This window comes from Sebastes umbrosus, chromosome 8, assembly GCF_015220745.1.
Source record: "Sebastes umbrosus isolate fSebUmb1 chromosome 8, fSebUmb1.pri, whole genome shotgun sequence".
In the NCBI taxonomy this organism is placed as follows: Eukaryota; Metazoa; Chordata; class Actinopteri; order Perciformes; family Sebastidae; genus Sebastes; species Sebastes umbrosus.
In genome coordinates this window covers 13,352,633-13,366,511 of record NC_051276.1, presented here as the reverse complement: position 1 = coordinate 13,366,511, position 13,879 = coordinate 13,352,633, and the positions used below count along the sequence as shown (strand labels likewise).

Below are 13,879 nucleotides of genomic sequence, written 5' to 3'. Positions count from 1 at the left end.
TTGTGAAGTATGTAATACTCTTATCAACACGAGAGTGGGCAAATGTGCTTGCTTTATACAAATGTATATATTTATGATTGGAAATCAATTAACAACACAAAACAATGACAAATATTGTCCAGAAACCCTCACAGGTACTGCATTTAGCGTAAAATTATGCTCAAATCATAACATGGCAAACTCAAGCCCAACAAGCAATATAGAGCTTTAAAACTGAGCCCACTACAAACTAAAAGAAAATCGTAAGTTGCGTTAATTGGTTAAAGAAATTAGTGGCGTTAAAACTAATTTGTGTTAATGCCTCATTATCGCGTTAACTTTGACAGCCCTACTTATTATTATTATGCAGCATTTAAATGTTACAGATGTTTGGGGTGGGGTTAATTCTAACTACCTTATATAGTGTTGAATCTCAAAGAATACATCATTTTTATAAGATCATGTAAAATCTGAATCTGCAAAGTAAAGAGAAACTAGAGTGGTCAAGTAAATATAGAAATAAAAGTAAAACATTTCCCTCGGAAATAAAAAGCAGATGCAAATGGAAATATTTCCCAACTTGTATTTATACAGTACTTGAGTAAAGGCACATTATATCATAATGTAGATCACTTGACTTTATCTGACACTCAATTATTAATCAAGATCTCACCTCGAGGTCCATTCAGTTGGAAGTTTTTCTGGTGAAGTTTGTCTCGTTTTTCCATTGTTTCTGAGCAATTTAAGGATTCCTTCAAAGTTGAGCATTAAAGTTAATTCTTGATCTTTGAAACAGCAGAATAGAAAACTGTCTAATCTCAAGATCCATTTTGTTGTTAGCTTTTGATCATACCCCATGATATTCATCAGCAAATTAATTACAACTAACATTTCTTTTTAAAATCGTAATTTACATTTTGTATTCAATTTACCTTCTTTTTGTTTTAATTCAAACCATGTTTTAGCTTTTATTAGGCCTATACATTATAGATCAACAAACCATCATATACAGCTGTTTTTGACTTCCAGCACAATTTGTGCTGAAGAAAATTAAATCAAACTTACGTATAATGAATGATACATATGTATAATATTAGTGCAAGAATATGTGGACCTTGACTTCTCTTAATACCAGTGTAGCATTTTTTCCCTCTTCTTCATCCTTCTCGTTTCTTCTCTTTCTTACATTTCAACTGGACTATATATCCACCTGTTGAACATGAAATAAAAAAAGTTAACAGATATTTAGGAAATGTTTTTTGTCATAATTTCGTCAATAAGCTACACTGGGTACTCACCATATAGCCCCCTTTCATTATTAAATAGATACAGCATATATATTATACAGTGAGGTTTGACTGCAGCATCACTGAGACAACACTCCCCTCTTGTTCCAGTTACTCTATCACCCAATATTTATTCCACTTGTATTTCCCTCTGGGTTGCAGCTCTCCCCCTCCTCCATCGCATCCAGCCTCATTAGCACATAACAGGTTATCGACATGCATAGCAGGGTCCTGATTTAGACGTTCAACCTGATTAGCCATTAATGAATCTGAATGGAAGTGCACACAGTGCCATGAGACAATAACAAACATGTATGAGCCCTGCTGCACGAACACACCGACACACACACATGTACGTACGAACATACATCCTCCGTGGTACCTTTATTATGTTTTATTTTCACACCGAGGACATTGAAGTATGAAAGACTGACGCCTAATTATATTATATGATGGCAGAAACGACACAAATTAATTTGAGTATCACAAATAGTTGAGATGTTTCATCTTTAAGAGACACCTCTAAAGAGCTACAAGACCAGATGATGCTGCAGGGCTACTTCTAATTACCATTATGTGTGCTTAAACGGTGCATATCCCAAAGGTGCATTTAATAAAGCTATTACAAACCAAATGAATTATTTTTCTTGTTATTGTTAATGAATACAAGGAGAAATGGAAAGATAAAATTAGCAGCAACATCTTACTTCAAGCATGTTTTATTAGTCAAAGACTGTAAAAGAAAAATGTAAAATCAGAACAATGTACAGTAAAAACAGACAAGGCATTTAATTTGGGGTACATATATTAATCAAAGATTAAAAACATAGCTGAGCCTCTGTAATGAACAGAAATAATCGAAGCTCATGGCCTCTCCTTTATCTCCCTTTCCTCTCATTCTCCTCTGGGGGAGTTTATTAAAGAAGATTAAACCCACGCTGCCCTTGGATATTCAATCAATTTCAGTCAGAACGAATGGATGTACTGAATGAATGCAAAGGCTGGCAATTCATTACAACAATCAGAATATGAATTATTTTCTGCCCTGATTCCCTCCTCTCATACTTCTCTCCTCTCTTCACATAGTTTTTTATGTTACAACATGTTGATAACCGATCATTTAGATATTATAGAGCTGTTTGCTTTGCTTGGGAGCGATGCGGTGCGTTTTGAGCAGAAAATAGCTCTCTGAATAGATGAATGAAATCCTCTAATGACAAATGACAGCATGTCACATTCACATATAGCAGATGGGATGCATTGCGACACGCTGCGTGCTGATCATCAGACATCCAGTTCACACATTCTGCTCTCCAAATCTGAAGCAGACGGGCAGGTTGATCACCAATTATAAAAAAAAAACACCTTAGTTTCATTACATGAGGGAGGATTTTTAAGGCGATGCTTATATTTGCAATTTTTCATCTCTGCTTAAGGGCAATATTCTTCTCCGCTGCCTGTAATTTTCTCATTTTCGCCCACTCCCCCTCCACCACTTCTCTGTGTCTATTTTCTCCTGTCTCTCGCCCTCTGCTCCAGCTCCTGGAATACTTTCTCATTGACGGGGTCCGCCTTGGTCACCACGGCTCTGCTGCCGTCCGGTTCAACCACGATGGTCATAACACAGCACATGTCCACCAGCCCCTCCTGACACCTCCTCATCCCGCTGTCCAGCTCGCCTCTCCGGGCCGGGTCACGCTTCAGAGCCGCCTTTCCCGCCACGGAGAAGCCCAGCAGGCCCGTTAACACCTCATCGGACAGCTCCGCGTCCAGGTAACCGGTTCCATCAGATATCGTAGCGCAGACGCGCCAAAGACCGTTGCTGCTGCTCAGTTTCCCCAAGAGAGTCACGATGAAAGCTTTGACGCGGATCTCCGTGGCGCGAGGTTGCGGTTTGGACATTGTGTCTTCTAGCAGGCGCAAATATGTAAAAGGTGGAGAGGTCAGAGTGAGAGCAGAGGCTGAGCTGGTAGAGCTCTCTCTGTCTCTACTGGGTCCTTGTTGAACAGGGAGCTGATTTGCCCCCCCAGTTTCTACCTCTGCAAGAAAGCAGTCCATATCTTCATCCATGAAATCATCATTAGTAACAAATTCTAACTCATGTGATGGCTCTAAAGCTGCTGCTGCTGCTGGGGAAAACATCGGCCCTGTAGCGGCTCTAGTGCAGCCCTGATGGTCTCTTTTCTGTGTGGTGCATCTGGAGTTGCTAGAACCAAGCCGTGACCCAGAGCCATTCAGAGTGAGCTGCTCAGATTGAGCAGTTTGGGCTTTTGTTGCTCTGTTAGCATTTCCCGTTACCCTGTTGTTGTTCTGTGGCGTGCTTCTGTGACTGCTGTCAGGCTGCATAGTACCATTTGTGCTTTCTTGAAAAATCACACAGTCCAACTCATCCAGGGGAAGATCATCAAAGTCTTCATCAGGAAAGTCTTCGTCCGTCATGTTGTGATCTGGGGTCTGTTGTTGAATCGAGGGGTCAAAGAGGTCGGAATCCTCTTGTTGGTTACCGTGGTGACGACCTTGGACTGAACCACCTCTGTTGCTCTGGATCAAACTACTTCTGTAAGAGACCAGCCAAAAATGTTAGACTGAGTTAATATAGCTTTAAACCAGTAAGTGTTTAAACAGTGTTGGTGACCCATTGTGCCAGAGGTAATGCCACTGCTAATACCCCAAAAATGCAAATATGGTTTTACAGCTTATATCAGAATATTTTTTCCAAGGTCGGGGTCTTTTTGAAAAAAGTAAAAGCTCTAACTTTACAGAAACAAGACGACCAAGATAGATATAAATCAGATATCTCTCAAAACTGGCTTATCTTTGATTACAGCCTGAAGTTGGTAAATTTACAATAACTAGACACCAGACAGCTTGTTTTGCATTTTATAATCATAATTAGTGAACTGCCTTTGTTATTTGTGACAATTTATTCTTATTTGTTTCTGACTGTGCAGGAAATTGGTGGTCACAGGACAGCAGGCAAAGATAAAGACACCAGCGATGACAAAAAACTTTATATAAAACACGTTTGTTTATAGGCTGTAGAATCAAAGTGTTAAATGCTTCTTAAAGGAGCTGAAAGATAAATGCAGATATTTCTTTCTGAAGACAAACATTATGCTAAAATTCTAAATGTCAGGGTATATTTGCCCGACGGTGAACGCTGAGGAGTTCCAGCATCAAAATGTCAAAACATCACATTGTTTTTGTTTCCCACCCACCTGGATGAGGCTGTTGAGACGAGGCTCCTGACAGAGGAGCTTCTCGAGGACTGAGTGGAGACCTCGCTGAGCGACCCGTAGCCGCTGTCTCGAACAGACCCGACCGGAACCCTTGCCACCACCACCTCCTGGGCCTCCAGGCTGGCCAACAACTCTGCGTCATCCAGCTCCAGCTCCTCCACTTCCTGGTTACCTGAAGAGAAACAAAAAGAGGAAAAACATCATGATTAGTTTAAGCTAAAAAAAAAAAGCATCCATTTCCATTCTGAAACTTTTATATCAAATCAGAATTGTTGAATTGAATTGAATATACCTTGTTGTGGTGCTGGTGGGGCCTCCTGCTGCTCCTCAGGAAGTCCTAGCGTCCGACACAGCACCCTGCCCTGTCAGAGTATTATAGAAATATACCACTGGATCTGTATACATTATTGCATGTGATCTTATACTGTATGAGAACAGCTGGGATTATGTCTTTACCTTTGCTTCATGAGCCGTGAAAAACAGTAACTGGCCCGTAAGAACTAGGTTTAAATCTCAATGATGTATCACATGAAAAATTAATCTAAAAGTCATTAGGTCCAAATTGTTCATTCACATCAAATTATTAGAGCTGTCAATCGATTCAAATAGTTAATCGTGATTAGTCACAAATTATTCACAAATTTTTTTATCTGTTCAAAATGTACCTTAAAGGGAGATTTGACAAGTATTTAATACTCTTATCAACATGGGAGTGGTTAAATATGCTGCTTTATGCAAATGTCTGTCTGTATATATTTATTATTGGAAATCAATTAACAACACAAAACAATGACAAATATTGTCCAGAAACCCTCACAGGTACTGCATTTAGCATAAAAAATATGCTTGAATCATAACATGGCAAACTGCAGAAAAACAGGCAACAACAGCTGTCAGTGTGTCAGTGTGCTGACTTGACTATGACTTGCCCTAAACTGCATGTGATTATCATAAAGTGGACATGTCTGTAAAGGGGAGACTCGTGGGTACCCATGGAACCCATTTTCATTCACATATCTGGAGGTCAGAGGTCAAGGGACCCCTTTGAAAATGGCCATGCCAGTTTGGAGCATTATTTGCCTCCTTAGGTTTTGTAGTTTCAGATGATGCCAGTTTCTTCACTCTAGCTTTAAAACTGAGCCCGCTACAACCTAAAAATCGCAAGTTGCGTTAATGCGTTATTAATCGCTTAAACTCTGACAGCCCTAATTATTATTATTATTATTATTACTATTAACATAAAATAAGAAAACATAAACATGTATTGGCTTGAATCTGCTTTTGATAGACAACAGAAACCAACAGTGTACCTGGTTATTCCTCTCCACCAGGTCCTCCACTTCACCACCCAGGACCTTGATGTTGGACGGCCCCAACAGAAGCATCCCAAGTCTGCATACCATCTGCCCTCGCAGCTGCAGCTTCACACCAGGCCTGAGGGTTACAAGAGTCAACAATCCCAATTAGACATCTACTGTGAGCTCCAATACACATACTACCATACTATTTATTTGCCAGAAAAAAGTTTAGTATGTCCTAATACATAGTATGTCAAATGCAGTATGCCAAAAATACCAGGATGTCCTACTGCTAGGGGTGTAAGAAAATATCGATACACAAGAGTATCGTGATATTATGTGTTGTGATACTGTATCGATTCTCCAAAAACACTGTACTGATTTTTAATTAACCTCTTAAAAATGGGCCGCAATTTAATTTTTTTGGAGGTTGTAGCGGGCTCGGCAAAGGAGGCTAAATAACACTCCCAAGTTATGCAGAATTTTGGCGAGGAAAAACTGACATGGCCATTTTCAAAAGGGTCCCTTGACCTCTGACCTCAAGATATGTGAATGAAAATGGGTTCTATGGGTACAAATGAGTGTCCCCTTTACAGACATGTCCACTTTATGATAATCAAATGCAATTTAGGGTACAAAATGTGTGTGTTATAAAAATAGTGCATTTCTGGTGTGTTCTTTATGCAATGACAGTTTTCCTAAAATTTAACTTTAAAAATCGCAATGTATCGCCATGCTTACAGAATCGCAATATATCTCAATATATTGAATCATTACCCCCTGTATCATGGTACCTATCGTATCTCCAGATACTTGCCAATACACAGCCCTACCTATTACATCCGGTCGCATTTTGCAGTATGCAAGCCAGCATGCTTTACTGGCTATTCTGACTCACAATCCTCTGTGTAGTAGGTACATAAGCAAGAGGTTCAAAGTTCGAGCTGCAATGTTAGCAGTCCTTCTGTTTCCATTAGCTTCCATTAGCTTGAACACATTACTATTACTAAATTGTAGAAAGTCATGGTTCTTCTCTCTTTATGTCAGTAGTGGCGAAAAGACACCACAATGCAGATAAATGCTTCAGAGATTGATTGTTAACCTGAGAGCTGTGCTGAGTGCAGGGACAGGCTGATACTCCATGGCCTCCAAGCTCTGGACTCCATCTGTCACCTATACAACATACAGAGTATTTGACCAGGAAGGAACAACTGAACAGGGAAATGATTACAGATTTACATTCTCAAAATATTACAAAAGCAGATTCAACATGATTGCTGCTCTAGCCTTGTTTCTAAAAGTAGAAGAGCAAATGACTGTAATACTGTAGTCACACTGTCGGTTGTTTAGCTGCAAAACTTCCCAAAACTTTACTGTTGGTTTAAACATAGACTGTCAAAGCGTATATGCTTTATTAACCTGCCTTTTGAAGGTGATTCCAGTATATTTTAAACTACCATGGGTCTTTGCATCCCATGACTCCTAGAACTGTGAGACTTCAGGTCTCAGAAACAGTAAAAAGAAAAAAGAAAAAGCCATTGCAATGTTTCTAAGCAACACGAGCACTATTCTTGAGAAACCATAGAGCAGTGACAAGTGTATTACTTAAGGTGAAAATGACTGTCTGCGCCTTATATTCCAGCAATTTACCCTTTCATATGCTCCCACTGATTGCACCTGTCCACTCTGATTCAGTTAGGAAGAGAAGCGGAAGTCTTCATTATTCTACCCAACTAAACGCATAAAGATAAAGCCTGGGCAGAGCATATGGGTGGACAGTTGATTAGAGTATAATTGTACACACCAGTAAATAGTGTTACACCGTTTTTATAATGGCAAATACACTGTAGTCACACACAAAACGTGTTTTAAAGATATGTTTGCTTTCAGACTATTTACAGACACGTTTTATTAACAAAGTAATAACACAGCTCCTGAACTTTGTGTTTCTTGGCTGGAAGTTCTTGGTTACATTTTATCACAAACATGAGGTTGCCTTAGTTGAGAGGCAGATGACTTATAGCACATATTCTGTTCATGTAAGGTTTATACAACTGTTAGGTCCACTGGGGCACTCATTTACAAAGCACCAGGGGTGTAAATCACAAGTTTCAACACGATACGATATTATATTGATTCTTTGGACAACGATACGATATTTGCTGATATCACAAAGTTTGCCACGATACGATTTTGATTTGATTTAATTCAGTGGCCTGTGATCGATATGAGATGATATCCTATGTCTATTTAACACAATCAGATACATTTATATATCAACTCACAAAAAATAACTAAAAGAATAACTACAGACCTCCTGTTAAAGTGTGTGTCGGTAGTGCGAGCGCGAGCAACAGAATGCTGACTGTTGTTGACTTAACGGCCACAGGTGTTACTGTTAACAAGCAATTTATGATTCTTAGAGTCCCTTTAAAGATAGTGATACAGTATGTATCGATGTTTTCATCGTTGATCAGTGAATTGATACATTGATCCAGATCGATGTACACCCCTACAAAGCACAACATCAAAATCCAAGGGAAATTTTTTTTTTTATACCTACTTTATTTCATACATGCCTCTTACCTGCAATAGTAGCATACGGGTTGGTCTGGTTTCCCAGGGCCTCTGGGTGGCCTGTGTAACATCAGAGACCTCGTCGTTGGCACAATCTGAGCCCTTCCACTTCTGCATCTGAGCATACACAGGCTGACTGATGTCCAATACTGAGTCAACCTAAAACAGAGAGGGACCTTTGATTACGTTGCGTTTTCCCTGGCACTACAGTCTTATAACAGTATAATGGATATACAATACTCTACTTGAGAATCTCTTGAATTGCTAGTCTTGTTTGTGAGTGGAACAGGCATCTCGTGGCTCCCATCTTTGTGTCTTTGGAACCAATTTACATTTAATTACTCTGTTTCTGAGTTTCCAGATGGGTTTCTAAAGGAAAACTGAAATCCAGTAGTGCTTTGTTATAATATGGAATCTGCCTGTACTCCAATCATCTTTTTTTCCATGAACTGCACAACAAAATGATTCTTGCTGTGTGATTTTGTCTATTTTGTTTATTGAATTATAATCTGTATCTCACATCATGATGAAGTGGATGTGAATTAGTTAGACAAAAAATGTCTTCAACCTAGGGCTGGGCAATATGGAGAAAATCAAATACAACAATATTTTTGACCAAATACCTCAATATCAATATTGCAAAGATGTTGTAGGGTTGACTATTTGTGCTTTCACAAAATATTTACACAATGAGATTTTTGATAAATAATGTGTCAGTATTGTGGATATAGTGGCTAAGTGGGTAAAGGCAAATAATAGAACAGCTAGAACAGTCTGGTAGGTTCAGAGAAGGAAATCACTTTACTGTAATGCAGCCTTTAAAAACAGGACAACACAACACTTATGCCATATTACGATATCCAAAATTTAAGACGATATTTAATCTCATATCACGATATTAGGGCTGTCAAAATTAACGCATCAATGCAAATTTGTTTTAATGCCACTAATTTCTTTAACGCATTAACGCTATCTGCCAATTTTTGGGTTGCAGAGGACTGATACTGGTATCATATGAAACTAGAAAACGTAAGGAATCCATTGGTACCAAACATGTCATACTAGCTTGTCGCGAAGGAGGTTAAATAACACTCCAAACTTGTGCTAAATTTTGGTGAGGGAAAAACTGGCATGGCCATTTTCAAAGGGGTAAAAAAGCTGTGGGGTTCGCACATCCGAAAGGTTTTTACAGGTGCTGGATCAACAGAAGGGAAAAAATCTGAAAAAAGGATCCGCACACAGCATCCCAGCAATTTTAATGAAGCAACGTTTCGATCTAACAGAGATCTTCGTCAGGCATTGTCAAGTCACCATCACAAAGCAGAACAGGCAATGTGTGGATTTTCAAAAGGGTCCCTTGACCTCTGACCTCAAGATATGTGAGGTTCTATGGGTACCCACGAGTCTCCCCTTTATGGACATGCCCACTTTATGATAATCAGATGCAGTTTGGGGCAAGTCATAGTCAAGTCAGCGCACTGACACACTGACAGCCGTTGTTGCCTGTTGGGCTTGAGTTTGCCATGTCATGATTTGAGCATATCTTTTATGTTAAATACAGTACCTGTGAGGGTTTCCGGACAATATTTGTCATTGTTTTATGTTGTTAATTGATTTTCAATAATAAATACATACATTTGCATAAAGCAAGCATATTTGCCCACTCCCATGTTAAGAGTATTAAATACTTCACAAATCTCCCTTTACGGTATATTTTGAACAGATAAAAAAAAATGTGTGTAATGTGCGAGTAATCGTGATTAACTATGGACAATCATGCGATTAAATATCTTAATCGATTGACAGCCCTACACGATATCGATATAATATCACTATATTGCCCAGCTCTAGTTCAACCACATATTTTCAAGATCCAACACAACAACAAACACCAACAACAATAAGCTTGTCATAACCTGACAGGTCCATTAAACAAATGCAATAGGAACATTCTGATCACTTCTTTGCTCAGAGTGGACAGCTATTTCTACTGTTACATGGCTGTGCTTGTGTGTGTTGTTGTTACACCATGTGGTATTTGTCTTTTTTCCCTCCTCCTCACCTGTGTTCTGCTGTAGGTGCATATGTTGTCCTCAGCATACTGTTTATACATGATAGTCTTTAACAAGGTTGTTTTATTTGCCTTTTAATATCTGGCCAAAACTCTGGCTAATTTATAATTATCAACTGGTCAATGGGCACTGTCCCTAACATAAAATCTAACATTAAACATTACATGAAAAATAATGCATGAAATATATGATCAACAGCCTGTACCTGGACACAGAAGGTGCCGTTGAGTTCAGTCTTCTGGGCCTGAGAGAGCCCTTCAGGGAGAACAGGGTAGCCCAGGTCCCTCAGGTCTGTCAGCAGCCACTGGTCCAGCGCCTAAAACATCACGTCATGAAGCTGTTAGCGTTCACAGCAAGTTGATTTCCCACTGTAAGATCTACTTTATGACACTCTGTATTATCAGTTATTTGACAAGATTTGTATACTTCACAATCTGTGACATGACAAAGAATCAGTTCAGATTCACTCCCATGACATAAATGGCCATCAAATTATGATACATTAATAAAAGTAACATCACATCACAGGAATGTTGTTGAGGCATAGTGACTCAGTAGTGTCATAAAGTCTGAGCAGATTTTAGGTCTCTTATTCATGATATGAACATCCTGATCTACATTGTTCAAGATCTCTCCCGGGTTGAGATCTAGCGACTATGTGGGCCTCTTGAATGAACTGACATCACTGCAGGAGGTGATCTGTGCCTTGAGAAATGAAGCATTATCCTCCTCACGTAGCTATAAGAAAAGACTGTGGCCACAGAGGGATGCAGCTGTTCAGCTACAATATTTAGGTACACAGTGGCATACAAATGATGCAGGAAAACATCACCCACATGACACCACCACCAGCTGGTACAGCTGACACCAGGATGGATTCATGCTGTTTACACACAAATGTTGCGCTGCTATCAGCATGTTGCAACAGAAACCAGGATTTGTCAGACGAGGAAGTGTTCTTTCACTGCTCGATCGCTCACTTTTGCCGATCGCTACCCGCCGTAGCATGATCTTCCTCTTCTCAGCTGCAGAGCTGTGCATGATCTTGGGCTTTTGATGCTCGTCTGCTCCAAGGTTCAATGAGTTGTGCTTTCTGTGCGCTGCATATTTGTGTAGGGGTCAACAATATTTGTTAACTGGGCCCCACAGTGTGTATAGCATCTTTTGAGGTTACTTGGCATGCCATGTTGAATAAAACGGCTACTTAAATCATGCTCTGAGTTAGGGCTGTCACAATATCAAATTTTTATTACACAATTATTGTGGCCAAAGAATTCAAAAACAATATTATTGCAAATATTTGAAAAAATATAAATAAAATAATGCAATCAAATTCATCTTTAACTTTGTTTATTGTGCATTGTCTCTTTTTTTGGCAAATGAATTACACTCAAAATATGATTTTAGGGAGGTGGAGAGAGTCTGTAACAATACCTGTATATATAAAATTATTTTAAGAGGAGCTGGATTATTTACATGATATTATCATATGTGTATTATTAACATAATATCAATGTTTCATTTTTAACTATCACAGTTATCGTCAATACCAGTATATCGTGACACCCCTTCTCTGAGTTTTTATATCGGTTTAGGATACTGTAATTTCCTTCCATACAAGAAAGAATGAGACACAAACCATCTGCTGTGTCAAGGAGATTATTAAATTCACTCTGGGTTATTCCTTCTAGAGTGGTACACCCTAAAGACAGATTCACCCCAGAGATTTAAAGTGGAGTGGTGTATGACACCATATTCAATTGTTTTCATTATTGACTAATCTGTTGACTATATTTCTGATTAATCGTCTAATCTATGAAATATCAGAAAGCCCAAGGTGACATCTGTCCAACAAAAAGTCCAAAAACAAAGAAAAAAGAAATCCAAAACAGCGTAAAGCTGCAAATCCATACATTTGACAATTCCCAATCAGCAAATGTTTGAATTTTGTTGATTGACTAATTGTTTCAGCTCCACACAACAGTGGGGATGGGGAGCACGATTTGGTTGAAACAGCAAGGACCTCAAACAAAAGACTCAATGAATACTAGAAACAGACATGATCAGCTATCTGTAAACAGCAGACCAAAACCAGTTACAGCATCGACTGGGAGGGGGTCAAAGGTCATCAACCAGGAGTCAATGGATGGCCTGAGAAAGATCAAGAGGACATTTACATCCAATGCCAGAGACCATCTTGGAACAGAGACAGGAGTTACCATCTCCCTCTCTGTATACGACCACCTGTTGTCACGTGACCCAAGTCCCATAGGCCCACTTAAGTTGCATCATATCACAACTGAGCTATCTCCATCACACCTGAGCAAACTCTAAACTGTGATCATTTTGAATTCAGTTGCACAATGAGACCTTGAGACATCCTGCCTACCTGTTGGTTGATTTGCTGCTGCGACAGACGACCTACTCCTCCGGCCTCTTCCTGCAGCCACTCCACGCAGGCCTCGAGCCAGGCAAAGGGCGCCAGGACGTGCCAGGAGGACTGCAGCCAGGCTTGGGTAGAACGTACCACTGCCTGGATGTCAGGGGCCATCCTCCTTTGTGTATTTGACTTAAGGGCCACTTCCTGATATTTCCTCCACTGTTATCTGTTATTATATAAAGACAGTTCCATTATTCATATTCAATTGTAACTTTATTTATTTATTCATTGCATAGCACCCTGCAATCCCTGAGGGTTTAAAGGGAAGTTTATATGTTAAGATAGATAGATAGATAGATAGATAGATAGATAGATAGATAGATAGATAGCAACTTTATTGATCCCGAGGGAAATTCAAGAAGTGTCAGGGGTTAGGGTTAGAAGAAGGGGTCATCTTCTCTCTGTATCTCCGGATCCACTTGACACCAAATCTTGTGGTGATTTATGGACAGGAGAGATTAGTTTATTATGATACAAGAACACAGGAGAATTGCTTTCCATTGTTGTTCTGTGGTCACATCAGCTTTGATAAGCCCTGTGTTTCTGCAGATGGTCACGTCTGGGCACTGTGGAGGAGAGGGAAAGAGAGATTGCAACAGAACAATAAAAACATAAACTAAATCATAATAAAACATGTTTTGTTCAAATAGGTGTTAATATAGAGGTTACCTGAGAGGCATGGAGGCAGCAGTGTGGTGGAAAGTAGCCAAGGCGCCAAAAGTGATCAATGTTGGTGCTACTGTTCCACAGCTTTGTGTCCATACAACATGATTATTAAAGCTCTCACACACAACAGCAGTTGTTACACATAACAACTGTGACTCTACCAGTACTTAGAGAAGACACAACTTAACTTAACATAATCATACCTGATTATAAAACAGGAATAACTTGAGCAACCAGCGCTACTAACTAACTGCACCCGGAAATAAGGGATTTTATTGCGTCGCCTTGGAAACGCCCCCCTCCTCTTGTGATTGACGTCTCT

The 13,879-nt window shown here is 39.5% G+C and overlaps 1 protein-coding gene across 5 annotated transcripts; it reads right to left on the bottom strand.

Moving 5' to 3' along the window:
• Nucleotides 1-1,968: 1,968 nt before the first annotated feature.
• On the bottom strand, nt 1,969-13,875 carry rmi1 (RMI1, RecQ mediated genome instability 1, homolog (S. cerevisiae)). Of its 5 annotated transcripts, none has more exons than XM_037776581.1 (10): nt 13,561-13,794; nt 13,390-13,457; nt 12,841-13,057; nt 10,657-10,767; nt 8,389-8,538; nt 6,905-6,975; nt 5,815-5,938; nt 4,797-4,866; nt 4,484-4,676; nt 1,969-3,819 (listed from the first exon to the last, which is right to left on the bottom strand). In XM_037776581.1, exons 3-10 carry the CDS (start codon nt 13,000-13,002, stop codon nt 2,772-2,774), a joined length of 1,929 nt encoding a protein of 642 aa, XP_037632509.1. In that variant the 5' UTR covers nt 13,003-13,057; nt 13,390-13,457; nt 13,561-13,794; the 3' UTR covers nt 1,969-2,771. The 5 variants fall into 5 exon arrangements, with proteins under 5 accessions (XP_037632509.1, XP_037632505.1, XP_037632504.1 ...); XM_037776577.1 differs by having other exon boundaries at nt 1,969-3,822; nt 13,225-13,457; nt 13,561-13,790; XM_037776576.1 differs by having other exon boundaries at nt 1,969-3,822; nt 13,561-13,790.
• Nucleotides 13,876-13,879: the final 4 nt, after the last annotated feature.

Excerpts from the sequence above, each read along its gene's own strand:
- rmi1 (XM_037776578.1), bottom strand. The coding sequence starts at position 13,002 with ATGGCCCCTGACATCCAGGCAGTGGTACGTTCTACCCAAGCCTGGCTG. Across the intron at positions 4,867-5,814 it reads TGGTGGAGAGGAATAACCAG|GGCAGGGTGCTGTGTCGGAC; the intron begins GTACACTGTTGG and ends ATACTCTGACAG. Across the intron at positions 3,823-4,483 it reads GTCTCAACAGCCTCATCCAG|AAGTAGTTTGATCCAGAGCA; the intron begins GTGGGTGGGAAA and ends GGTCTCTTACAG.